The 27,663-nt window shown below is 40.5% G+C and overlaps 2 protein-coding genes across 4 annotated transcripts in view; one reads left to right on the forward strand and one right to left on the reverse strand.

Annotated features, from left to right (window-relative positions):
- Positions 1–1,987: 1,987 nt before the first annotated feature.
- ZC4H2 (zinc finger C4H2-type containing) overlaps positions 1,988–27,663 on the reverse strand; it is a 71,839-nt gene continuing 46,163 nt past the window's right edge. Inside the window, exons 3-6 of one of the 3 annotated variants that reach the window (XM_032330706.1) lie at positions 8,586–8,757; positions 6,331–6,503; positions 5,306–5,468; positions 1,990–3,749 (exon numbers count right to left, since the gene is read on the reverse strand). In XM_032330706.1, the coding sequence (XP_032186597.1) occupies positions 3,636–3,749; positions 5,306–5,468; positions 6,331–6,503; positions 8,586–8,741 (606 nt within the window). In that variant the 5' untranslated portion in view covers positions 8,742–8,757 and the 3' untranslated portion in view covers positions 1,990–3,635. Of the gene's footprint in view, positions 3,750–5,305; positions 5,469–6,330; positions 6,504–8,585; positions 8,758–27,663 lie in introns of all 3 variants that reach the window. The other 2 variants (XM_032330708.1, XM_032330707.1) reach the window with 2 other exon arrangements.
- LOC116582885 (protein S100-A10) lies at positions 9,567–10,201 on the forward strand. Its single transcript, XM_032330709.1, has one exon. It carries the CDS (start codon positions 9,653–9,655, stop codon positions 9,944–9,946), a length of 294 nt encoding a protein of 97 aa, XP_032186600.1. The 5' UTR covers positions 9,567–9,652; the 3' UTR covers positions 9,947–10,201.

The raw sequence follows: 27,663 nt of genomic DNA on the forward strand, positions 1-27,663 counted from the left end.
CTATCTTTTTTTCATTTTTTAAAGACTTTATTTATTTATCTGAGCCTTAGAGGGAGAGATCATGAGCAGGGGGAAGGGTAGGGGGAGCAGGGAGCCTGATGTGGGACTTGGTTCCAGGACTCTGGGATCAAGAACCTGAGCTGAAGGCAAACACTTAACCGACTGAGCCACTCAGGTGCCCCTCAAATTTTCTCTCTTGTCCATCCCCATTGTTTTCTTATTTCATTCTATTTTTAATTCCTTCTTTTAATTCCATTTTGCTTTAAGCAGGTCTCAGACTTCCTGCCAGTAGTGTAGTTAGGTAGAAGGAACACAGCCTTAGAGTAAGAGGGACCTGGGCTGTGCATTTTTCTTAGTTGTTGGGCAATTAATTTACCTCTTTGAGCCACAGTTTCATCATTTATAAAATGGGCACAAATAACACCTTCCTTGCAAGGTTGTTGGGAATTGTGATGGATTGTCTGCAGATATGGCCAGCAATCTCTCTCATCTCTGACAAGCATGTCGCCCTTCCCGTTAGGATATTCCCCACTTCTTAAATCTGGGTTAGCTGTGACTTGTTTAGACTGCTATAGTGCAGCAGCAGTATTGCTATATTACTTTCTGGTCTTATGCCACAAAAGGCTTTGTTTTTTACCCTTTGGAAGCCTGGCACCACATGAAAAAATATGACTAATCTACTTAGAAGAGAGGCCAAAAGGAGGGGAGGCTGTGGAGGATAAAATACTAACAAGGCATGCGGGAAGACTGGGAAGCCCAGCTGAGGTGCCAGACATGAGAGTGTCGACATCATGGATCTTTCAGACCTAGCCAAGCTGTCTGAGGCAACATCACATGCAATATAAATAAGCTATTCCCAGCAAGTCTTGTATAAATTGCAGATCATGAGTGGCTTTAAAACCACTAAGTTTTGGTTTGTTTCACAACAGTTGATAAATGAACCAAGGAAACTAAGTAAGGTAATAGAACCCCACTCGGTGGCTAACAGGTATAGATGCTCAACACGTGATTGTTCCTTCCCATTCAGAAGCATCTCTGGGAAATGGCTATCTATTTAGTGGTGTGAAAATTGACTTTTAGAATTAACACATCTGACCTCCAGTGTCCAAGGATGCAGAGCAATTAACCACCTCTCATATACTTATAGGGACATACTGAGGCCTATACAGGTTAGGATATACCCCCAGTCACACAGCTGAGTGTCCTCCCTTTGCCCACAGTGAACCCAGGCCACCTCAAAAGCATGCTTATAGATGAACAAAATCTGGGGTGATGACATAATATCAGGTAAGAAAAATAGTATTTCTTTGACTAGTCATTCAATCTATCTGAAGGAAATTAACACTTATTGAGTACTTACTATGTACCTAACATCTCTTACAACAGCCCCAGAAGTGGGTATTATTATATCCTTCATTTTCCCCATGAGGACACTGAGGCACAGAGGTATTTTGGTCAGCTAATGGGTTACTGGGAAGCTATGGGACTACTTAATGTACAGGATGTTAATTAGGGAGGCCTTGGAATTAACACTTGTAGAGGAGAAACATTAGAGAAGGCAAGATGGAGCAGAGGGTGCTGATGAACTACAGTCCAGTCTTAATGGAAACCTCAGTACACCCTATGGAGAACTCTGAAACTAGGATGGTCTTGCTCTGAAACTACAATGGTCTTTCACTGTTGTTCCCTATTATATCTCTATGGGGAACCAGGCCATTGTATTCTTGCATCGGTCACTGGATTCCTAGATCTTAATTTCTAGTTTAGAGTTATTTCAACTACTCCTATCATCAAGCCATCCCAAAGGGAGAATGGCTTAAAGAAATAAAATGATCATAGAGAAGAGTAGAAACATATGGGCTCTAGAATCAAATCTGGATTCAAATCTTGAAATTTCTCTTTAGTTCTTTAAAGCCCAGTTACTTAACCAGTTATTTAACTTATTTATTTATTTATTTATTTAAGTTATGTATGTATGTATGTATTTAAGTTATTTAGTATCTTACCAGTTATTCAACTCTGGGCAAGTTATTTAATTTCTCTGCGCTTTGGTTTACCTTTTTGGAAAATGGTAATAAAAATACTTAGCTTGAAAGATTGTTTTAAAAATTCAATACAATCATGTACATAAAACATCTTGCAGAGATCTGGCACAGTGTAAATAGTGAATAAATGAGAATTATAACAATAATAAATTATTGTGCACTGGTATGTTTGGTTCCTTTACTTACAGGGTTGAGTGAGTAAAAGTTAAGAGCTACCCAGAAAGGGAAAAGTCACTGTATCTTTTCTATTACTTGGTACTTACAATTGTCAGCATTCACTTCAATGAACAAATGTTTATTTAAAAGAATTTGTACAGACATAACACTCTTACTTTCAAAGAGTGGAGGAACTTTTTATAGTATGAATAAAAAAAAAAACACTGGGGCAACTTAAAATTACAGTTAAGAAAGGAAGGGAAAATACCCCCTTTACCCAGTCAGGGACTGAGACTTGGATCTAAAGACAACCCCCATCTCTGTCCTTTAAGTCTGAGAGTGACTTGACTAGCAATCTGATTTTGGTAGAGAGGAGAACTGAAGGCCTGGGGAGTCCAGTGCCTTTTCTTTTGTAAGGGAAGGCCACCAACAGAATCTATTGGAAAGGGGGTAGCCTGCAGCTGACCTGAGCTGAGGCTACCTTACCTTACATAAGAGGGCAAACTCAAGAGAGGGAGAGATGAATGGAAGGGAAGTCCCACCCTTTTACATATGTAAAATGGTCAGCACTCACTTGAATCTCAACTCATGCCTCTAACCCCTAGGATATATCATTGAGTAAATGCCAGAATAATGGTTTTGAACAAAAATGGTTTTGAACATTTGGTAAAACAGATGTGCTGGGCCCTTCTCATCCTAAGGTTTCCCTACGGTAGAGCCCAATGATTTAGGCAGCAAGTTATTTAGGACTTGCAGAGGGAATTTCTGCGACTGATTTGAAAAATGAAGGTAATGGGAAAAGCCTGCAGGCCTCAAGATCTCTGGGCACACAACCTGTGTTTGAGAACTTCAGCATATCTGGGGGACTGGCATGGAAGTGAACTCCATAATAGCAGCCAAGCCTCCTAAATGAATGGAAAGGAGGGCTTGTCCAACTTTCCTCTGGGCCTTGCTTAGATGAGATGAAATTAGGGGGCATATGATGAAGATATATACACCAAGTCTTCTGGAAAGTCCAGCAAGAAGACTGCTGTCCCTTCAGAGCCTAAGGCAAAAGTACAGGGAGGGAGCACACTGGAGCCTTCACCTCCTCCAGCCCTCAACCCTTAGGCCCCAGGCCTCAGACACAAGAGGAGAGAATCATATCTGGCCCTTCTGCCCTTCCCTCAGCTTTGAACAAGGGCAGGGATTAAAATGTGGGTGGGAGAGAAGGGCTCATCAGATACACTGTCACTGGCACCTGAACCATCTCTTCTTAAGTCAGAAACCCCAAGAGAAGAAAGAAATAAGAACAAAGTGAGAAGGGTCGTGTTTCCATCACATCAAATAGGAAACTCAGTAGAGTTGGGGTAGGGTGGTTTCAAATCAGGACATTAATCACTCTGGCCAAGAGGAAGGGTTATGGTAGCAGAGCTCTATGTGTTCTCCATCTCTTCATTCGTCCTGCTTCCGTTTTGGCTTTTTGGGGTTCCGGGACCGGCTCTTGGCTTTGCACAGAGGACATATAGGTGCATTTCGATGAATTTGTTGATGACATGACAAGCAGGCCTGGTGGAAGAACACAGGATAAAGAAAGTTAGTAATTAGATTCTTCTAGACAATGGTTCAGCCTTCTGATCCCCAAGGGTCCAGAAAGAAATTATGACTTCCCAACAGGAAGAGATTACTACTACTTCTCAACAAGTGAGACCCAAGTAAAGAGGTCAGTGCCAGATGTAAGGGAAGTAAAGGTTATAAGGAGATGAGGGTCAAAGAGAGTTATTGAGGTAAAATATCCAGAATTTGGAAATAAGGCAAAATGAGAATTACATAGCATTTTAACATTATATTGGAACATGGACCAACAGGCCCTATTAAGGATTATTTAATTCTCTAGGATAGGTATCAGTAAACTTTCTCTGCAAATGCCAGGAGAGTAAATATTTTAGACTTTTCAGATTACATTGTGTTAGCTGCAACTACTCAACTATAATTGTTTTACATGAAAACAATTATAACACACAAAAAAAAAACATGTGTGTATGCCAGTAAACCTTTATTTACAAAAACTGGGAGCAAGTCAGACTTGGCCTGTGGGTTCTAGTTTGCTGACCCCTGCTCTAGGAGACTGTCCCTTTGGTTTGACTATTTACTACTGATCAGGGCCCAAACTGTGACTTATGCTAATAAGCTACAAATGGTTTTTGCCCAGTAGAAATGCAGAATATTTCTGTTCCAAAGAAAAGATAATCACAAAGGTTATAGTTTATTGCCCTGTAGGACATCAACCAGTTCTGTATTTAATTTTGCAAAATTAGTTCAGCATTCCTTTCCTTTTCTTACTATATAGTTATCTGTTTCTCAAATGCTTTTGGAACCAGTTTTGTAATCCTGATGACTACCTCATTAACAACACTTTGATCCATTCATCTGTTGATGGACATCTAGGTTCTTTCCATAGTTTGGCTATTGTGGACATTGCTGCTATAAACATTCGGGTGCATGTGCCCCTTTGGATCACTACGTTTGTATCCTTAGGGTAAATACCCAATAGTGCAATTGCTGGGTCATAGGGCAGTTCTATTTTCAACATTTTGAGGAACCTCCATGCTGTTTTCCAGAGTGGCTGCACCAGCTTGCATTCCCACCAACAGTGTAGGAGGGTTCCCCTTCAATCTGAGGGTTTTGAAGGGACGGGGGGTGGGAGGTTGGGGTACCAGGTGGTGGGTATTATAGAGGGCACGGATTGCATGGAGCACGGGGTGTGGTGCAAAAATAATGAATACTGTTATGCTGGAAATAAAAAAAAATAAATTAAAAAAAAACAAAACAAAACAAAAAAACACTTTGTCACTATATATTTGCACAGGTCTTATTTCTAACTTTTAAAAATTATGCTTAGGAGAGCCACCAACTTTCCTGCATTGTAGCCCCTTAGGGAATATGAAACAATAAAACAAGATGGTCTGCTATAGCACATAAACACCAACCCTTCCTCTGTGTCCCAAGCAAAGGCTACTTTAGAAAGGCACCAAATTGGTAACCACAAAGCCCCAGTCCTAGCCTTCCATGGGGCTCCATGAAGATACTTTGCTTCCTCCACAACCCCTAGCCAGATCACTTACCTTCATAGGTGGGGGCTGCTGCCTAAAGGTGGCTGTCTGCCGAGTGTCCTGCTTTCTAGCCACTTGGAGTTGCTGGGCAGCAGCGGCTGCAGCGGCCAGAGACTCAGGGATGGGGGGCTCCTGAGGCTCCGTCTGCCACTCCGCTTTCTGCTTCTCAAAGTAACTTTGGAGATGAAAGACATTAGCTGGATCATTCTGAAAGCAAGGATAACCTTGCCCCTCTTAAAGACTCCATGCCACAGAACCAAAGGGGTTGGGCTGTGGCTCACTATAGAGTTTCTGCACACTCCCCAGGAAAGATTCTTCTCATTGGGTATCTGGGCCATTGTCTGCTGGGAAGGGTAATCTTCCTCCTCCTTGGTTTTGACAGATCCAGAAAATAAAGACTACCAGGGCTAGCAAAGTCCTTAAAGGGCATTTGCTTATTGTTCATCCCATGAACCCTTACAATAGTCTCATTAAGTATCCTCAGGCCTTTGTTGACATACTTCTAGGAATATGATGCTCACCACTTTCACAGACAGCCTGCCCTACTTTAAGGAAGTGTGCTTCCTTCCACTGAATTGGACTCTCTCTGTAAGATTAGTGTAGTTCTTAATTCTGTGTCTTAAGATGAAGCTGAAGGCTAGCCCCTGAAGACCATAAATGCCCAGGCTTCTATGTTTCCAAAGGTTTCTAGACACCCCTTTAGACCTTGACTTGTGAGGTGACCTGAGTCACACACGCACACACACACACACACACACACACACAGTCATAGACACAGTCTTGTGTTATCAAAATTGCACAAAGAATTTTAAAAATTACTTGGTAATACTAGTCTAATCATCCTAACTTTGATACAGAGACTTGCCCAAGGTCATAAAATGAGTCCGTAACTAACAGGCCTGAAGCTAGGACTGTGTTACATGACTTTTAAATAAGGTTTTATGTGTACCTATGCACCTCTGTATTTTTGTGTGTGTATGTGTTTGTATGTGTATGTGTTGTGTGTAAGTTACAGGGACAGGAAATAGGCAGCTTACTCCAAGGAGAGCTTCTCCTCCTCTTCACATAGGTCAGGGAGCCTCTGCAGGCCTAGAGTCATGCGTAGGGCATCGACATGTTCCTTCAGTGGCTTATACTCATCATGTAGCCGCCGGGTAGACTCTAGCAACTTATTTAGGTCATTCTCAGACTGTTTGATGGTGTTTTCCATCTGGAACACAGAGTGAGGTAGGTACAGAGAAAAGACACTATCATTCTCTGCAAGGATCTACAGCTAAGTGAATAAAATAGCCCAGCCCCCAGATCCAGACCAATCTATGGTCAAGTCCTTCATTTACCATATATTTATTCTATGTGGCTCTTGTCAAGCCTTGGTTTTTTTCCATCTTTATAAGATGATAACAATAGTTTCTACATCTCTAATCCAGATTGATTTGAGTAAACAGGGAATATTCTCCATTGTCTCTGTGATCTGAGAAACAATAAACTTGAGAAAACTCACTGCCTGAATTGGAAAAAGAATAACAGTATCTACCTCATATAAATCTTATAAAGATTCAGTGACTGAATTTATATAAAGCTCTCAGTAAAGGGGCTACTGCAGAGTAAACTCTCAATAAATGTTAGTTATTATTCAAATATAGCACCTTAAATGAGCACTTAAGAGTTCATTTAGTCCATCCCACCATCATTTTACTGATCAGAGAATTGAGACTCAGAAAGAAGAAACTTAAGAAACTTCCTCAGAGAAATGCTTCTTAGGGGGAAAGCATAGACAAAGACACAGGGCTTAAGCTTCCAAGGCTGGTTTTCAAAATGTAGTCACCAAATCAGCAGCATTAGCATCATCTGGAAACTCATTAGGAATGCAAATTCTTTTTTTTTTTTTTTTTTTTTTTTAAAGATTTTATTTATTTATTTGACAGAGAGAAATCACAAGTAGATGGAGAGGCAGGCAGAGAGAGAGAGAGAGAGGAAAGCAGGCTCCCTGCCAAGCAGAGAGCCCGATGCGGGACTCGATCCCAGGACCCTGAGATCATGACCTGAGCCGAAGGCAGCGGCTTAACCCACTGAGCCACCCAGGCGCCCCAGGAATGCAAATTCTTAAGCATGGCCCCAGACATACAGAAATCAGAAATCCTGGGGTAGAGTCCAATAATCTATGTTTCAGGAACCTTTTCAGGTGAACTGGATTCATGCTTAAATTTGACTTCCACTGGCTTAGATTTTCAGCCCCTTTGTGACTAATACTTTTTATTTGTATTGGATTTGTATACTCTGTTCGCTGGCAGCAGCTCATGAAACCCTGGAATCCTGTGATCTTATGATAGAAAATACCAAGTACCTGCTATCCAAATCATAGTCCTATTTCCTTTAAGATCCCAGGCTTGGCAATGTGAGGAAATAAGTATTGCCATAGAAATAAGTTTTCCAAGAATAATAAAAACTCCTTCAAATGTAATTTCTTTTTTGTTTTAAAGATTTTACTTATTTATTTGACAGTCAGAGATTACAAGTAGGCTGAGAGGCAGGCAGAGAGAGAGAAGAGGAAGCAGGCTCCCTGCTGAGCAGAGAGCCCAATGTGGGGCTCGATCCCAGGACCCTGGGATCATGACCTGAGCTGAAGGCAGAGGCTTTAACCCACTAAGCCACCCAGGCACCCCTCAAATGTAATTTCTAAAAAAAAAAAAGAAAAAGAAAAATGTTTCTCATTGTCCTAGGCTCTAAGGATTGGAGAGGACTTTATAAGTCAACACTTCCATTTTTCCTCCTGGTCCATTAATTCTGTAGTCCAGACAGGTGATCATTCAGACTATCCTTGAATAACTCCAAAAATTGGGGAACTTATCACCTTAGCAGGCAGTTTATTCCCCTGTTTCAGGTATCTCCAAAAGAGAAACTCTAATGAGGGGGCTACACTTTAGTAGGCTGACAAGGATTGTTTAGCTTACTTGGAAGATTTGGAGCCCTTACTTGGAAGATCTCTCAACTCCCAGACTCCCAGGATAAGAACACATTAGTGCTGAAAGAGACCTTAGAGGTGACTGAATCCCTGTCATATTAAAGTGAGAAAATGGGGCCCAGGAGAAAGAGGGACTTGTCCAGTGATATATGGTCAGTCAGTGACAGAGCCAGAGCTAGATCTCGAACTCCTGGATTCTTCCATTCCATCACAACTGATGCTTACTTCCCCAAGTTGGCCTCAGCCACATCTCAAGCAGAGGCCATAGTACTCACTACTGTCTATTCCTCAAAGGGCCCAGAGGTAGGCTTCGGGAAGCCATCCACATACCACGTTGATATCAGCATGGATCAGTCGGAGTTCCTCCACATGGGCCATCTTCTCCTGTAGCAGCAGGTCCATCTCCTGCTTATATTCCTTCAGGTGCCTCTCCTCTGATTCAAGGGCCTCAAACTCAGCCTTCAAACGTGACTTGATCTTCTCCATCTGCAGAGTCTTGTTCCTACAATTACCAAAAACAAGAAACAGATGAGCAGGAAAAGAGAGGAAAATGGGAATGGAGTATGGACTTAGGCCCTCAGCCAAGTCTATTTTTCTAAGCCATCTTTCTAAGCCTTTTTTTCTCCAGGCAGATCTAACCTGAAGCCTCCCCCAAAAGTAGAAGATCCTTTATTCTAAGATTGAAGGTCAGTGGGTCTCAAAAGGGGATAATGTTATGGTTTTTGTTATTAGACTGATTCAAGAAAGAGCAATATTGGCATGTAGTGGGCAAGGGCCAGAGATGCTAAATAGACTCTCAATGCACAGGAAAGTCCCACACCACAAATAACTCCCACCCAAGATGCTAAACATGACCCTTGAGAAACTTTTAAAGGAGCATTGTCCATTAAATTTTCTACAATGACGGAAATGTTCTATATCTATACTTTCCCATACACTAGGCACATGTAGATACAGGGTACTTGAAATGTGGCTAAATCAGCTGAAGAATTGAATTTTTAATTTTATTTAATTTTAATTAATTTAACTTTAAACCATCACATGTGGTTAATTGAACAGCACTGCTCTACAGGGTCTACTCCTCTCTTCCAGAAGAGAAAGGGTAATGGAAGAACTATAGTTCATTTCTTTTCCTAAAAAATAAAACCTATATATGGTTGTTAAATCCCAATTGTATACTCTCTGGTTCAGTAAGTGCACACCTGTGAATTTATTCTAAGGAAATAATTAGAGGAAACAAAAAGTTAATATACAGGAATACTCATTCTGGACTATGAGCAAAATTGCAATATGTAGGAAGCCATTAAAAGAATCACTATGAGTCACTGGCCGCGCGTCCCACCCAGCCAATCGTCCCTGCTGCGCCTCGGGCCAAGGTTTCAACAGACCTCACCAAAATGCCATCTCAAATGGAACATGCCATGGAAACCATGATGTTCACATTTCACAAGTTTGCTGGTGAAAAAGGCTACTTAACAAAGGAGGACCTGCGAGTACTCATGGAAAAGGAGTTCCCTGGATTTTTGGAAAATCAGAAAGACCCTCTGGCCGTGGACAAAATAATGAAGGACCTCGACCAGTGCCGAGATGGCAAAGTGGGCTTCCAGAGCTTCTTCTCGCTAATCGCAGGGCTCACCATTGCATGCAATGACTATTTTGTAGTACACATGAAGCAGAAGGGAAAGAAATAGGCGATATTGAGCACCACTCCTACCCAATGAGAGTTCTTCCGAAGGGTCTCTCAAGGAATCTGTCACACAGCTTCCCTCTGTATAAAGGATTCCATTGGCAGTTGGGGACCCTCAGAAAATTTACAAATAAAATCCAACCCCCATTTGAGAAGCAGAGAAAGAAAAGTCAGATAAGCTTTTGATTTTTATATTGTTTGCATCCTCTTGCCCTCAATAAACAAATTCCTTTTTTAGTTCCTCAAAAAAAAAAAAAAAGAATCACTATGAATACTTGTGACATGGAAAATGTTGAAGATATACTCAATTAAAAAGTATATACAGTTAGGTTGAATTTTTCAAAGTATACATGCACAAAGTATACTGGCACAGTTTCAAAGACCTTTAACACCATTTGAAGCCTGCCTAAATGAAAGAGCCACAAAGATTTGGAAGGAGGCTCCTATAGAGCACATTGTTTTCCTCCCACTGGCTCTCTGTGCTCTCTGGTTTTCAGGTACTGCCTAGCTGTTATTCATCACTCAGGTTTAGCATCTCCTGTCCTCTGCATTAGTACTTGGCTTTCATCTTTGCTCCAGCCCATCCCATGGGTGCTCTTGCTCTACACACTAGACACTGGCCTCTGGCTTTAGCCTGTTTTTGTCTTTAGTTTCTCTCTCCTGTGGATACTGCCTTAAGAGGTGACCATCAGTGGTGCAGAACCACAAAGAGTACTGTATTATGTGGGTAGGGCAATGGGAGAAAATTTTTTCTTTATTCAAAACTTCTTTTCATATTATTATATTTTGTTACCTTAGGAAAGGGTAAAAACGTTGGGTGTTATTATCCTATTTGTAAAAGAAAAAAAGAAAGAAATTGAGGTTCGGGTATTAACTTGCCCAAGACTACAGAACTAGTAAATGGGATGTAAACACTTGAATGCAGGGCTCTCTAATGCCACCCACTATTCCACACTGCCTAAGTGGGGTTGCCCAGACTAAACAGCATAAACATATTGAGGGTTCTTGGTATACCTGTTCAACTGTCTTGCAAAGGATGAAACTGATTTGTATTGGTCAATAAACTAACTATTTAGAGTCCCTCCTATCTAGACATCCAATTTCTTCCTCTAGATTACATGCAGAACAATCTGAATTTCATCTATCCTTATCCCAATTTACAGATAAGAAACTAATGAGATTCAAAGTGATACAGTATATCACACTAAGTCGTAGAGCCAGTTTGTGGCAGTGCTCACCGTACAACCTTTTTCTGTATTAAGCACAGCAATATTAGGAAGGGAACACAAGCTTTAGATTCAGGCCTGGATATAAATCTGTGTTCTGCCCTTGATTGGTTATTTGTTTTTAGACAACAATAATAACAGTTGTTATATGCAATTGATGAACTCTTGAACACTACAACTGAAACTCATGATATACTACATGTTGGTTAATTGACTTTAAATTAAAAAAAGGGGGGAGGCAAGATGGTGGGAGAGTAATGGACCTCAGTTCATCTAGTCCCTCATATTTAGCTGTATATCTATAAAACCATTCTAAACACACATAAATTCAGCCTGAGATGTAAGAAAATACATCTGGAACTCTACAAATGGAAAAACAACAGCTTTTTGCAAGGTAGGAAGTGCAGAATCATGAATCTTCAGGAAATGTTGGAAGATAAAAAGACAGGGGATGGAGCCTCCATAAGCTGGCTACCAGAAGTGCAAAATTCAGAACCATTAGAAACCTTCTCCAGGGAGAGACATCCCTTTCTGAAAAGGGAACAGGGATTAAAAGAGCAGAATTTTACATGCATCACTGTGGTCTCAGGATACCAGAAACAAAGAAAAACAGGGCTGCCTGACCTGAAATAGTGTCCAAGCAGTGGAGTGGGAAAACTGGTTTTGGTCAGTGAGCCCAGAAGGGACTCTCAGCTCCAGTTACCATAAACTGCAAGGCAGACCAGTAGGGAGACTGTTCTCTTCCTAAGCACCCTGAAAAAGACTGGGACATGTAGGCCATTTAACATCCCTGGGAGTGACAAAACAGCTGAGCTTATGACTGAGCAACAGCTCTCAGGGCAGTGGTGGTCCCAGAAAGGATAGTAGGATGGCACCCAGCTGTGATCTGGGAGCAGTGAAGCAGGGCATGCATGCAAGCTCTCAGTAGCTCCCAGTTGCAGACACAAAGTGAAGTGTTGCTCATGGACCCTGGGGGCTCACCCCAGGATAATTGCAGTGGGGGCAAACGATGAGAGTCTGTGGGTTTGGTGAACATGGAAGTGGAGATGGTTTGACTTGGAGGGTTTACTAAAGAAGTATGGTTGACTTGGAGAGTTTACTGAAGAAGGGGGACCATGATCTTGCAGCTCTGGGCCAGAGATCCTGGCACAGCTGGTTTTGTTCTGACCTTCTGAAGAGGTGAAGAAAGCCACCAGGGAATAAAAGCCACACAGAAGACCAGCTAACCTTAAGCCCATCCCCCTGACAAGGGGTGGGGTAACTCCACCCAAGCAAGACACTGGAAAGCCAAAACAGCAGGCCCCTCCCCTTGAAGACAGACAGGAAGAACTGGTGAATGACAGGCTTATATATCTGACAGGACTGTAAAACTCCAGCACCAGGGGAAAACAATATATTGAGTTCCAGGTGTTTCCTCCCAAATCATTTATCCCTTAGTCTAAAATTTTATATTTCTTATTTTTATGAACATTTTCCCCATTTCAACTAGAGTTTTATTTTACCAACTTATATTTTTAAATTACCTTTTAACTTTTCCCCCCTCACATCCACATTTTATAGATTTATGCCTTACTCTAGTCCTTTTTTCACTATAGCCAAAATTCAATCAGGAACAAGAAGATCACACTGCTTTGTCTACCCTATGAGATTATAGTATCTACCCCCCCTTTTTATTGTTTTGGCTCATCTTGGGTTTATTTCCTTTTCTTTGATGGCTTCAAACCACTCCACATTTTTTCCAAGGTGAATATGTCTTGGCTCATGGTTGATATTTTGGACTCTGTTCATTCACTCAGCCATCCTTTCCTGGGCAGAATAAAGGAAAGAACCAGAGGCAGTGTTCTCTGCAACAGAGCTAATCGATATGGATATAAGCAAGATGTCAGAGATAAAATTCAGGATAGCAATCAAAAAGTTAATGGCTAGGCTTTAAAAAGTGTAAATGAAAATACAGAATCTCTAAGGGTGGAAATAAGATCTAAAGAGGCCAAACTATGCTATGAATGAGATGCAGTTTAAACTGAATGCTCTAACAGCTAGGGTAAATGGGACAGAAGAGAGAATAAGTGATCTAGAGGACAGGCTAATAGAAAGGAATGAAGTGGAGGAAAATAGAGAAAGACAACTAATTGCCCATGAAGGAAGGCTTCAGGAATTTCATAATGCCTTGAAACAAACCAATGTCCAAATTACAGGGATCTCAGAGGAGGTGCAGAGAGACTCTAGAAGGTCTATTCGAGCAAATTATTACTGAAAACTTCCCTAATCTTGGGAAGGAAACAAGCATTCATGTCCATGAGGCAGAGAGGATCCCTCTCAAAATCAATAAAAATAGAGGAACACTCTGACATATAATAGTGAAGCTTGCAAATCTTAAGCCAAAGAAGCTATGCTGAGAGCAGCTAGGGAGAGATTTCTTATGTATGGAGAGAGGAACATCAGAATAACATCAGACCTAACCACAGAAACCTGGCAAGACAGAAAGAGCTGGAAAGACATATTCAGGGTACTAAATGAGAAGAACATGCAACCAAGAATACTTTATCCAGCAAGGCTCTCATTCAGAATGGAAGGAGAGATAACGAGTTTCCAGGACACTCAGAAATTGAGAGAATATGTGACAACCAAGCCAGTCCTGCAAGAAATAGGAAGAGGGACCCTATAAGTGAAGACACAACCCATGAGTAATATAGATCAGAAATTTACACAGAAACAGGGACTTTGGGAGAGGGGGGCATGATGGTGACTGAGTGGAGGACTTCATTTCACCTAGTTCCTCAAGTATAGCTGGATATCTATCAAACCATTCTGAATATACATGAATTCAACCTGAGATGTAAGTAGATTTATCTGGATCTCCACAAGCAGAAAAATGACTACTTTTATTTGAAGTAGGAGGTGTGGAATCTCGAATGTTTGGGGAAAATATCTGAAGAGAAGCAGAGTGGAGAGGAAGCCTCCACAAGCCTGCCACTGGAAATTGATATAACACTGGAGCAAAAAAAATGAAACCCTTGGAAATCCATCCTAGTGAGAGGCACCCCCTTCTGAAAAGGGCACAGGGGGTGAGTAGGGCCAAATTCTAGGTGGACCATTGTGGTTTTGGGGTTCCAGAAGACTCAGGAAGAATGGGAGAGCCTAAACCAATGGAGTGCTTAAGCAATGGAATAGGGGGACTGGTTGTGTTCAGGAAGCCCAGAGGGGGCTTTCAGCTCTGAACACCATAAACTGTGGGGCCAACCTGTTAGGAAGGCCGCCCTCTGTCTGACCATCCTGAAAAAGACTAAAAGGTGTGGGCTGTCAAACATCTTAGGGGAGATATAGAACTGCTTGCACCCATGACAAGGACAGATTTCAGGGCAGAGTGGCCTATGAGGAGACGCTGGGGTCACCCAGGGGTGGGGCAGCACACAGTGTCATCTAGGAGCTACAGAGGAGGGTGCACATGCGAGCCCACAGCTGCTGGCAGTTGTGGAGTCACATGGTGCAGAGGTGCTCACGGGTTCCCATGGCTCCCTTGGGAGAAGAGCACCTGGTGGGAATCACGGGATTCATCAGTTTGGTACATAAAGACCTGCTCCCATGACTGGGCAACAGCATTCAGGGCAGTGTCACCCCCAAGGAACACTGGGGCAGCACACAATATAACCTGGGAGATGTGGAAGAGGATGCACGTATGAGCCAATGGATGTTACCAATTGCAGAATCACAAAGCAGATACTTGCAGGTCCCCATGACTCCCCTGGGAGAGGTGGGGGAGGCACGAATTGCATGAGTGTGTAGAGTCTGGTACATGCAGTGGTGGAGAAGGACTGGCCTGTAGAATTTGATGGGGGTGAGGGGTGGACCTCAACATTGCAGCTCTGGGCCGGAGATTCCTGAAAGGCCACATTTGTTGTGACCCTCTAAAGAGAAGCAGAAAGATGACAAGGAACGAAAGCTATGCAGCCAATTAACTCACATTAAGCCCATCCCCCTGATAAGGGATGGGACAACTTCACCCAGGAAAAGACTCCTGAGAAGCTAAGAAGCATACCCCTCACCCAGAAGGCAGATTATGAATGATGAGCTTACTTGCCACAATACTGTAAAATTCCAGTGCCAGAGGAAAATAATACAGGGAGGTCCAGGTGTTTCCTCCTGGCTCGCTCATATTTCAGATAAAAATTTTACATTTCATTTTTAGTTTCTTTTCTTATTTTGTCTTTCCTTTTTTTAACCCCGCTTCCATTTCAAAAAGATTTGTATTTTCCAGCCTATATTTTTAAGTCACTTAACTTTAATTTTCCTTCTCTATATTTGTTTCTATTTTTATTTTTATTTCTATAACTCTTATTTCTATTTTCTATATATTTTTATAGATTTATGCCCCATAGAAGCCCGTTTTTCCCTCTATTCAATTTTATCTTGGTATACATGTAAGTTCTGATTTTGCAATTTTGGGAAATAGTGTCTTCTAACACACTGGCCAAAAACCAAGCAGGAACAGCCACACCCCCTGCTCTGTTCACATTGAGAGATTATAATCTTTCTCCTGATCCCCTCTTTATTTTTTCTCTTATCTCTTTTCTTTTTTATTGTTTTGGATCATCTTGGCTTTGGTGGCATATCTCTGGTAGTTTCTACCACTTCAGATTTTTTTGTAGGTGCATTTTGCTTTGGTTGTGGTTGATATTTGGGACTCTGTACATTCCCTCAACCATCCCTCAACAGAATAACTAGGAGAAGGAACTCCCAAAAAAGAAAAGAGCCAGAGACGACATGCTCTGCTACAGATCTAAGGGATATGGATACAAGCAAGATGTCAGAGATAGACTTCAGGGTACCAATTATGAAGTCAACAGCTAGGCCTGATAAAAGCATTAGCAGCAAGAAAGAATCTCTAAGGGCATAAATGAAATCGAGTCAGGCCAAATTAAAAAAAAAATCCTATGAATGAGATGCAGTCTAAACTGGATACTCTAACAGCCAGCGTAAATGACACAGAAGAACAAATAACTGATCTAGAAGATAAGCTGATAGAAAGGAAGGAAGCTGAGGAAGATAGGGATAGATAGCTAGAAGCCCATGAGAAAAGACTTAGATCAATGGCACCATGAAACATTGCAATGTCAGAATTATTGGGATCGCTAAGGGAGGGGGTGGAGAGAGAGAGGGCTAGAAGATATATATGAGCAAATCATAGCTCAGAACTTCCTTAATTTGGGGAAGGAAACAAGCATTCTTGTCCAAGAGGCAGAAAGGACCCCTTCCAAATCAATAAAAACAGACCCAGTATATAACAGAGAAACTTGCAAATCTTATAGGGACAGAAGCTATCTGGAGAGCAGTTAGGGGTAAGAGATTTCTGATATACAGAAGGAGGAACATTGAAATAACATCAGACATATCCACAGAGACCTGGCAAGCCGGAAAGGGCTGGCAAGACATAATCAGGGTACTAAATGAGAAGAACGTGCAGCCAAGAATACTCTATCCAGCAAGGCTGTGATTCATAATGGACAGAGAGATAAAGAGCTTCCAGGGCAGGGAGAAACTGAAAGAATATGTGACCACTAAGCCGGCCATGCAAGAAATATAGTGGGGAGTCTGTAAAAGAAGAATATAGACCAAAAATTTACAAAGACAATCTACAGAAACAGGAACTTTATAAGCAATATTATGGCACTAAATTCATCTTTTAATAGTCATTGTCAACATGAACAGACTGAAAGCTCCCATCAAACAGCACAGGGTTTCAGATCAGATCAAAAAGCAGGACCCATAAATGCTGTTGTTTCCTTATTGATTTTATCTTTGGATGATCTATTACTGAGAGTGGTGTGTTAAAATCCCCATCTATTAATGTATTTATATCAATATGAGTCTTTATCTTGATTAATAGTTGGCTTATGTAGTTGGCTGCTCTGTATTGGGAGCATAAATATTTACAATTGTTAGATCTTCTTGGTGGATAGTCCCTTTAAGAATGATGTAGTGTCCTTTTGTATCTCTGACTACAGTCTTTAGTTTAAAATCTAATTTATCTGATATGAGAATCACTACCCAAGCCTTCTTTGCAGGCCCATTGGCATGAAAGATGGTTCTCCATCCCTTCACTTTCAGTCTGGATGTATCCTTAGGTTCAAAATGGGTCTCATGTAGACAACATATGGATGGGTCTTATCGTTTTATCCAATCTGCAACCCTATGCTGTTTTATGGGAGTGTTTAGGCGATTCACATACAGAGTGATTATTGAGAGATACGGGTTTTTTTTTTTGAGAGATACGTTTTTATTGACATCATGTTGCCTGTAAAGTCCTTGTTTCCAAAGATTGTCCCTGTAAATTTCTGTTCTATGACTCTCTTGGGTTCTTCTTCTATAGAACCTCTCCCCCCTTAATATTTCTTGTAGTGCCAGCATGGTGGTCACATACTCTTTTAAACCTTGCCAGTCTTGGAAGCTCTTTATCTCTCCATCCATTTTGAATGTCAGCCTTGCTGGATAAGTATTCTTGGCTACATGTTCGTCTCATTTAGTGCCCTGAATACGTCTTGTCAGCCCTTTCTGACTTGCCAGATTTCTGTGGACAGGTCTGATGTTATTCTGATGGGCCTTCCTCTGTACATAAGGAATCTCTTCCCCCTAGCTGCTCTCAAGAGCTCCTGTCTAAAATTATGATTCATCAGTTTCATAATCAGGTGTCCCAAGGTCTTTCAAGATTCTATGATCTTGGGGGGTAGACCTTTCTGCCTCTAGGACATGAATGCTGACAATTTTCATGGAGAATTTGTTCAACTCTATCCTCTAGTCTTCTTTCTTTCTCCTCCTCCTCAGGGATTCCAATAATTCTGAATTTGGAACATTTCATGGCATCATTTATTTCCCTAATTCTGTTTTCATGGCTTCTCAGCTATTTGTTCCAGGCCTCTCCTGATCCCTTTTCTCTATCAGTTTGTCCTCTAGATCACTAATTCTATCTTCTGCTTCAGTTATCCTAGCTGTTAGAGAATTTAGATTAGATTGGAACTCGTTGACAGCAATTTTAACTTCCTCCCTGGTGGCTTTCATTTCTGCCCTAATCGAGTCCATGTTGTCATTAATGGTTTTCTCCAACCTAGCCATTGCCTGGATAATTGTTAACCTGAATTCCCTTTCCAACATACTGTTTATGTCCATATCCAATAGCTGATGGAGAGAGCACAGTCTCTGAATTTTTCCTCTGTTGGGCATTCCTCCTCCTAGTCATTTTGGTGAGAGAGGGCTGAGGGTATGTGTAGCTGAATGTATCAACCATGATCCAGGCAAGATGAACTCTGGAATGCTTTGAACAATCAGGAGTCCCTGCCAAAAAGAAAGAAAAAAGAAAAAGAGAGAGAGAGAAAAAAGAAAAAGAAAAGAAAAAAAAAAAAAGAGAGAAGACCCAGCCAGAATGGGCCGCAAAGGTAGGATTTATAAGGCATATGAACTGAAACAGACAAAGAAAGACCAACAATATTAAATGACAAGAAAAAAAGAACCCAGCCAAAATGAAGCCCAAGTATAAGATTTATATCATACCAGAACAAAAACAAATACACAGAAACACAGATAGAAGAAAAAGATGGGAGGGTGGTTATAAATCCTCAGTGTGGGCGAGGAAGGTTATTTTGATTCTTCCTGGGTGTATCTTGAGATCTTTGTTAAAGGACTCAAATTTCCAGAGATAAAGGGGGATTAAAACTGGTTTATATATAGGGGTAGTATTGATTAGGGAAAGAGGATTACTTTTAAGTTTTTCTCTAAATGAATATTAAGAAAAATAGAAAAGCAAAAGAAAAACACAGATATATGTCTCAAAAAGTTCAAGTTCAAAGGTTATTATGGAATTTGTTGCATTGAACCTCTCATTATGATGGTAAATAGGCTAAAAATAAAAAAAAAGAAAATAAGAATAATGTTAATGAATTAAAAGAATAAAAGTTGTATCTGAGAAATATACAGGTTTTAGGGCAATACTCGGAGTTTAATATCTTCTTTCCCCTTAATATTGGGGTTTTACAGTTTTATGGGGACCCTGTGGTGGTTGTCCTCTCGTTTTCTTTGGCTGGTTTTCTGGGGGGAGGGGCCTGCTGCATTGTTTTTCAGGCATCCTTGCTTGGGTTGTGTTCTCCTGCCCTCTAAGAAGGGGCTGAGCTCTGAGGAAACCATCCTTTCAGGCTTTTGTTTTCTGGACGTTCCCTATACCTGTTTTTTGTCTTTGTTTTTGTTTTGTTGTTTTTTTCCTTTTTTCCCCCCTGTTGGTGGCTGTTGTCAGTTCTTTGGAGGATTAGAGTTAAGCAAACTGCACTCAGACCTCCATTTCAGAAAGAAGCCTCAGTATGTTCCCCTCTGGATGATTCACAGCACACAGACTCCCCCTCTGCCACCTCCCACCGGCAGAGCACATCCATAGCCACTGTCTCAGGGGTCTCAGGATCTCCTACTTGTCTCTGTACCCCTGTGCCACCAAAGCTGCAAGCAATATTGGTACAGAGAGCCTGCTTCCAGTGGCTGCCTTTGCTGGGCTGCTCTCTGGGCAGGTCTAGACTGTCAGAAAGATCCCAACCGGAGATAGCAGTGAGATCTTCATTCTGGCCCTAGCTGGGAGTGTTCAGACTCTCGGCCAGTCCTAGAGACCACCGGCCAGTTCTAGAGACCACCGTGCCCACACAGACCTCTCTCAGGGGAGTGTGTGGAGCATGGCCCAGGCCCTGGTCGGTCACACAGCAGGCATGCACAGTGAAAAAGGTTGTGATTCTAGAGAGCGCTGACTGGTGTCCACTCAGACTCTCTCATGCCCACCTGGGGCTCAGGGCCCATGGCCTGGAGGCTTTGCTGCACTCTCTCTGGCATGAGTGGTCACTGGCAATAGCTGTGCTGGGTCCATGGGCTTAAGCCTGTGGTCATAACTGCCTGATTCTTCCAGTTGCCCCTTAAGACCTTTTGCTCTTTTTGAGTGCTTTTAACCAGACTTCAAGTTAATGCTGGTCCCCAGTCATAGGGCACTATCATATTGGGGTATTACTTTCCAATGGATGGCCTCTGGTGTCTGCCTCCCCCTTCTGTTTATTCTCAAATATAAGTCTGATTGTTCAAACTCCACTGCTTTAACTCACGACTGGTATCTTCTTCCCCTGTAGAGATCCAGAAGTGTATAATCCTACATCTCAGGCTGATTTCATGGATGTTCAGAGTATTCTGGTAGATAATCAGCTCACTTTAGGGGAAAAGTTGAGACAGCATCTCCTACTTCTCTGCCATCTTGCCCCCATCCCTATTTTCAATTTCTTAAGGAATCTCCACACTGTTTTACAAAGTGACTGCAACAACTTGCATTCCCTGCAACAGTGTAAGAGGGTTCCCCTTTCTCCACATCCTCTGCAATACATGTTGTTTACTGTCTTGTTAATTTTGGCCATTCTTACTGGCGTAAGATGGTTTTGATTTGAATCTCCCTGATGGCTAATGATAATGAATATTTTTTCATATATCTGTTAGCCATTTGTATGTCTTCCTTGGAGAAGTGTCTGTTCATGTCTTCTGCCTATTGTGTGACGTGATTATCTGTTTCTTGCCTGTTGAGTTTGTGGAGTTCTTTATAGATCCTGGATATCAATCCTTGTTTATAGTGTCATTTGTAAATATCTTCTCCCATTCCGTGGGTTTCCTCCTGTTGACTGTTTCCTTCGCTGTGCAGAAGCTTTTGATCTTGATGAAGTCCCAAAAGTTCATTTTCGCTTGTTTCCTTTGCCTTTGGAGACATATCTTGAAAGAAGTTGCTGTGGCCGATGTTGAAGAGGTTACTGCTTATGTTCTCCTCTAGGATTTTTGATAGATTGCTGCCACACATTGAAGTCTTTTATCCATTTCGAGTTTATCTTTATGAATGGTGTAAGAGAAAGATCAAGTTTCATTCTTCTACACATAGCTGTCCAATTTTCCCAGCACCATTTATTGAAGAGACTATCTTTTTTCCACTGGATATTTTTTCCTGCTTTGTCAAAGATTCTTTGACCATAAAGTTGAAGGTCTGGATCTGGGCTCTCTACTCTCCTCCACTGGTCTATGTGTCTGTTTTTGTGCCAGTACCATGCTGTCTTGGTGCTCACAGCTTTGTAGTAAAGCTTGAAATCAGACAACATGATGCACCCAGTTTTGTTTTTCTTTTTTGGGGTATCTGCTGGTTCCATACAAATTTTAGGATTGTTTGTTCCAGCACTTGGAAAAATGCCAGTGGATTTTTGACCAGGATGGCCTTGAAAGTATAGTTTGCTTTAGGCATTATAGACATTTTAACAATGTTGATTCTTCTGATCCATGAGCATGTCAATGAAACTAGAAGGTGGTTCTTTGAAAGAATCAATAAGATCTATAAACTACTGACCAAATTGATCCAAAAGAAAAGAGAGAGAACCCAAATTATTAAAATTATAAATGAAAGGTGAGAGATCATGACTAACACCAAAAAATAGAAAGAATCATCATAAATTATTTTCAAGAGTTATATGTCAATAAGTTAAGAAACTTAGAAGACATGGATGCATTCCTGGAAACACACAAACTTCCAAAACTGAATTAAGAAGATATTGACAATTGAATAGACCAATATCTAGTAACAAGACTGAATCAGTGATCAAAAACCTCCTTAAAAACAAGAGCTCAGGACCTGAAAGATTCCCTGGGGAATTCTAACAAACATTCAAAGAAGAAATAATACCTATTCTCTTGAAGCTGTTTCAAAAAATAGAAACAGAAGGAGTACTTCCAGACTCTTTTTATGAAGCCAGCATTACCCTGACCCCTAAACCAGGAAAATAACCCACCAAAAAGGAGAATTTCAAACTAATATCTGATGAATATGGATGCTATGATTCTCAACAAGATCTTAGCTAATGGGATCCAACAGTACATTAATAATATTATCCACCATGACCAGGTAGGATTTATTAATGGGAGGCAGGGGTTGTTCAACATTTCCAGATCAATCAGTGTGATAGAACAAAACAATAAGAGAAGAGAGAAGAACCACATGGTCCTCTCAATTGATGCAGAAAAAGCATTTGACAAGTTACAGCATCTGTTCCTGATAAAAATCTTCAAGGTATAGGGATAGGGGGAACATTCCTCAACTTCATAAAATCCATCTATGAAAGGCCCACAATGAATATTATTTTCAATAGGGAAAAGCTGACAGCCTTCCCTTTGAGATCAGAAACACAACAAGGATTCCCACTCTCACCACTCTTGTTCAATGTAGTACTAGAAGTTCTAGCAACATCAATCAGACAACAAAAATAAATAAAAGGTATTCAAATTGGCAATGAAGTCAAACTCTCTCTCTTCACAGATGACATGATACTTTATATGGAAAACCCAAAAGACACCACCCACAAACTACTAGAACTCATAGACCAATACAGTAATGTGGCAGGATGCAAAATCAATGCAAAGAAATCAGTTGCTTTCTTGTACTCTAAGAATGAAAATATAGGAAGGGGAATTAGAGAATTGATTCCATTTACTATAGCACCAAGAACCATAAAATACCTAGGAATAAACCTAACCAAAGAGGTAAAGGATCTGTACTCGAGGAACTACAGAACACTCATGAAAGAAATTGAAAAAGACATAAAAAGATGGAATATGATTCCATGCTGATGGATCAAAAGAATAAACATCGTTAAAAAGTTTATACTGCCTAGAGCAATCTATACTTTCAATGGCATTCCAATCAAAATTCCACCAGCATTTTTCAAAGAGCTGGAACAAACAGTCCTAAAATTTGTATGGAACCAGAAGAGATCCTGAATTGCTAAGGAAATTGTGGAAAAGGAAAACAAAACTGGGTGCATCACGTTGTCTGATTTCAAGCTTTACTACAAAGCTGTGAGCACCAAGACAGCATGGTACTGGCACAAAAACAGACACATAGACCAGTGGAGCAGAGTAGAGAGCCCAGATACAGACCTTCAACTTTATGGTCAAATAATCTTTGACAAAGCAGGAAAAAATATTCAGTGAAAATAAGACAGTCCCTTCAATAAATGGTGCTGGGAAAATTGGATAGCTATGTGTAGAAGAATGAAACTTGACCATTCTCTTACACCGTTCACAAAGATAAACTCAAAATGGATAAAAGACATGAATGTGAGGCAGGAATCCATCAGAATCCTAGAGGAGAACATAAGCAGTAACCTCTTCAACATCGGCCACAGCAACTTCTTTCAAGATATGTCTCCAAAGGAAAGGAAACAAAAGCGAAAATGAACTTTTGGGACTTCATCAAGATCAAAAGCTTCTACACAACAAAGGAAGCAGTCAAAAAAACAAAAAGGCGGGGCACCTGGGTGGCTCAGTGGTTTGGGCTGCTGCCTTCGGCTTGGGTCATGATCTCAGGGTCCTGGGATCGAGCCCCGCATCGGGCTCTCTGCTCCGCAGGAAGCCTGCTTCTCTCTCTCTCTCTCTCTCTCTCTCTCTCTGCCTGCCTCTCTGCCTACTTGTGATCTCTGTCTGTGAAATAAATAAATAAAATCTTTAAAAAAAAAAAAGGCAACGCACGGAATGGGAGAAGATTTTTGCAAATGGCACTACAAAGGGCTGATATCCAAGATCTATACAAACTCCTCAAACTCAACACACACAAAACTGAAGATCACGTTGCACAATGGGCAGAAGACATGAACAGACACTTCTTCAAAGAAGACAGACAAATGGCTAACAGACATATGAAAAAGTGTTCCTCATCATTAGCCATCAGGGAGATTTAAATCAAAATGATATTGAGATATCACCTTACACCACTTAGAATGGCCAAAATTAACAAGACAGTAAACAACATGTGTTGGAGAGGATATGGAGAAAGGGGAACCCTCTTATACTACTGGTGAGAATGCAAGTTGGTGCAGCCATTTTGAAAAACAGTGTGGAGATTCCTTAAGAAATTAAAAATAGAGCTTCTGTATGACTCTGTAATTGCACTACAGGGTATTTACCCCAAAGATACAGATGCAGTGAACAGAAGGGCCATCTGTATCCCAATGTTCATAGCTGCAATGGCTGCTGTTGCCAAACTGTGCAAAGAGCCAGGATGCCCTTCAATGGACGAATGAATAAAGAAGATGTGGCCCATATATACTATGGAATATTATGCCTCCATCAGAATGGATGAATATCCAACTCGTGTATCAACATGAACAGGACTGGAAGAGATTATGCTGAGTGAAATAAGTCAAGCAGAGAAAGTCAATTATCATATGGTTTCACTTATTTGTGGAGCATAAGAAATAACATGGAGGACATGGGGAGATGGAGAGGAGAAGGGAGTTGAGGAAAATGGAGGGGGAGAAGAACCATGAGAGACTGTGGACTCTGAGAAATAAACTGAGGGTTTTGGAGGGGCATGGGGTGGGGGACTGGGTAAGCCTGGTGGTGAGTACTATGAGGGCTTATGTTGCATGGAGCACTGGGTTTGGTGCATAAACAATGAATTCTGGAACACTGAAAACAAATTAAAAAAAAAAAAAAAAGCAGGACCCATCCATATGCTGTCTACAAGAGACTCACTTTGAGCCTAAAGAAAACTCCAGATTGAAAATAAGGAGATGGTAAACCATTTATCATGCCAACTGACCTCAAAAGAGACCTGGGGTAGCAATCCATTTATCAGACAAATTAGATATTAAATGAAAGGCAGTAGTAAGAGATGTAAAAGTACACTATATCATATTTAAAGGCTTTATCCAATAAGAAAATCTAACAGTTGTAAATCTATGCCCCCAATATGGGAGCAGCCAATACAAACTGTTAACTGAAATAATCATATTTATAATAATACATTAATAGTAGGAGAGTTCAACACTCTACTCACAGCAATGGATAGATCATGTAGGCAAAAGATCAATGAAGAAACAAGACCTTTGAAGGACACATTGGGCAAGAGGGACTTTGTAGATATATATAGTACATTTCATTCTAAAACAAGAGACTACTCATTCCTCTCAGGTGCACATGGAACCTTCTCCAGAATAGATCACACAGTGTCACAAATTAGGTCTTAACCAATACCAAAAGATTGAGATTATTCCCTACATATTTTCAGACCACAATGCATTGAAACTGGAACTCAAGCACAAGGAAAACATTGGAAGGAACACAAACACTTGGAGGTCAGAAAGCATCCTGCTAAAGAATGTGTGGGTCAATGAGGAAATTTGATGCAAACACATGAGAATGAAAATACATAACTTCAGAACCTAAGGGATACTGCAAAGGCAGTCCTTAGAGGGAAATACATAGCCATCCAAGCCTCTCTCAAAACATTAGAAAAATTCCAAATGCACAGTCTAACATTACACCTAAAGGGTTTGGAAAAAGAACAGCAAATAAAGCCTATACCAAACAGTCAATGAGAAGTAATAAAGAACAGAAATCAATAAACTAGAAACTGGAAGAATAGTGTAACAGAAAAACAAAACTAGAAGCTGGTTCTTTGAAACAATTAATAAGATCGATAAAACTCTGGCCAGAATTATCCAAAAGAAAGAGAAAGGACCTAAATTAGTAAAATCATGAATGAAGGAGGAAAGATCATGACTAATACCAAAGAAATGAAGGCAATTAGTAGAAATTATTACCAACAGCTATATGCCAACTAACTAGGCAATCTGGAAGAAATGGATGTAATCCTGGAAATGTATAAACTACCAAGACTGAAACAGAAAAAATTAGACAATCTAAATAGACCAGAACCAGTAATGAAATTGAGGCAGTAATCAAAAACTTCCCAAAAAACAAGAATCCAAGGCCAGATGGCTTCCAAGGAAAGTTCAGCCAAACACGTAAAGTAGAAATTATACCTTTTCTACTGAAGCTGTTCCAAAAAATAGAAATAAAACTTCCAAACTCATTTATGAGGCCAGCATTACCTTGATCCCAAAACCAGACAAAAACCACATCAGAAAGGAGAATTACAGACAAATACGCCTAATGTACCTGGATGCTAAAATATTCAACAAGATCCTAGCCAACAGGATCCAACAGTACATTAAGGAGATTATTCACCACGACCAGGTGGGATTTATTCCAGGGATGAAGGGTGGTTCAACATTTGCAAATCAATCAACAAGATAGATTAACAAAAGAAGAGACAAGAGGCATATGAATCTCTAAATTGATGCAGGAAAAGCATGTGACAAAATACAGCATCCTCTCCTGATTTAAATTCTTCAAAATATAGGGATAGAGAGAACATACCTCAATATCACAAAAGGCATCTATGAAAAGCCCATAGCAAATATCATTCTCAAAGGGGAAAAACTGAGACCTTTTCTTTAAGGTTAGGAACATGACAGGGATGCCCACTCTCACCACTACTGTTCACCATAGTGCCAAATGTTCTAGCTTAAGCAATCAGACAACAAAAATAAATAAAAGGCTCTCAAATTGGCAAAGCAAAAGTCAAACTCTCTCTCTTCACAGATGACATGATACTTTATGTGGAGAACCCCAAAGACTCCACCCCCCCCAAATTATTAGAACTTATACAGCAATTCAGCAACGTGGCTGGATATAAAATCAATGCACAGAAATCAGTTGCACTTCTATATATGAACAATGTGACTGAAGAAAGATAAATTAAGGAATTTACTCCTTTATAATTGAACCAAAACTATTAGATACCCAAGAATAAACCTAACCAAAGAGGTAATGTATCTATATTCTAAGAACTACAGAAGACTTATGAAGAAATTGAGGAATACAAAGAGATGGAAAAACATTCCATTCTCATGGATTGGAAGGAAAAACATTGTGAAAAGGTCTATGTTGCTGAAAGAATCTACACTTTAAATGCAATACCTATCAAAATACCATTGACATTTTTTGCAGACCTGGAAGAAACAATCCTAAAATTTATATAGAACTAGAAATGAATGTTGAAAAAGAAAAATAAAGCTGGGGCATCACAATGCTTGACTTCAAGCTATATTATAAAGCTGTGATAATTAAGACAGCATGTACTGACATAAAAAGAAACACATCGATCAGTAGAATAAAATAGAGAACCCAGAAATGGACCCACAAATCTAGGGTCAACTAATCTTTGGCAAATCAGGAAAGAATATCCAATGGAAAAGGACAGTCTCTTCAATAAATGGTGCTGGGAAAATTGGATAGCCTCATGCAGAAGAATTAAACTTGTCCATTTCTTGCACCATACACAAATGTAAAATCAAAATTGACGGAATATGTAAATGTGAGAAAGGAATCCATCAAAAGCTTAGAGGAGAACACAGGCAATCACCTCTTCAGCATCAGCAACAGCAACTTCTTGCAAGATATGTGTCTCTAAAAGCAAGAGAAGCAAAAGCATAAATGAATTATTGGAACTTCATCAAGATAAAAGTCTTCTGCACAGCAAAGGAAACAGTCAACACAACTAAAAGGCAACCTACAGAACAGGCGAAGACATTTGTAAATGACATAACAGATAAAG

Source organism: Mustela erminea, chromosome X (assembly GCF_009829155.1).
Source record: "Mustela erminea isolate mMusErm1 chromosome X, mMusErm1.Pri, whole genome shotgun sequence".
NCBI lineage: Eukaryota > Metazoa > Chordata > Mammalia > Carnivora > Mustelidae > Mustela > Mustela erminea.

Excerpts from the sequence above, each read along its gene's own strand:
- LOC116582885 (XM_032330709.1), top strand. The coding sequence starts at position 9,653 with ATGCCATCTCAAATGGAACATGCCATGGAAACCATGATGTTCACATTT.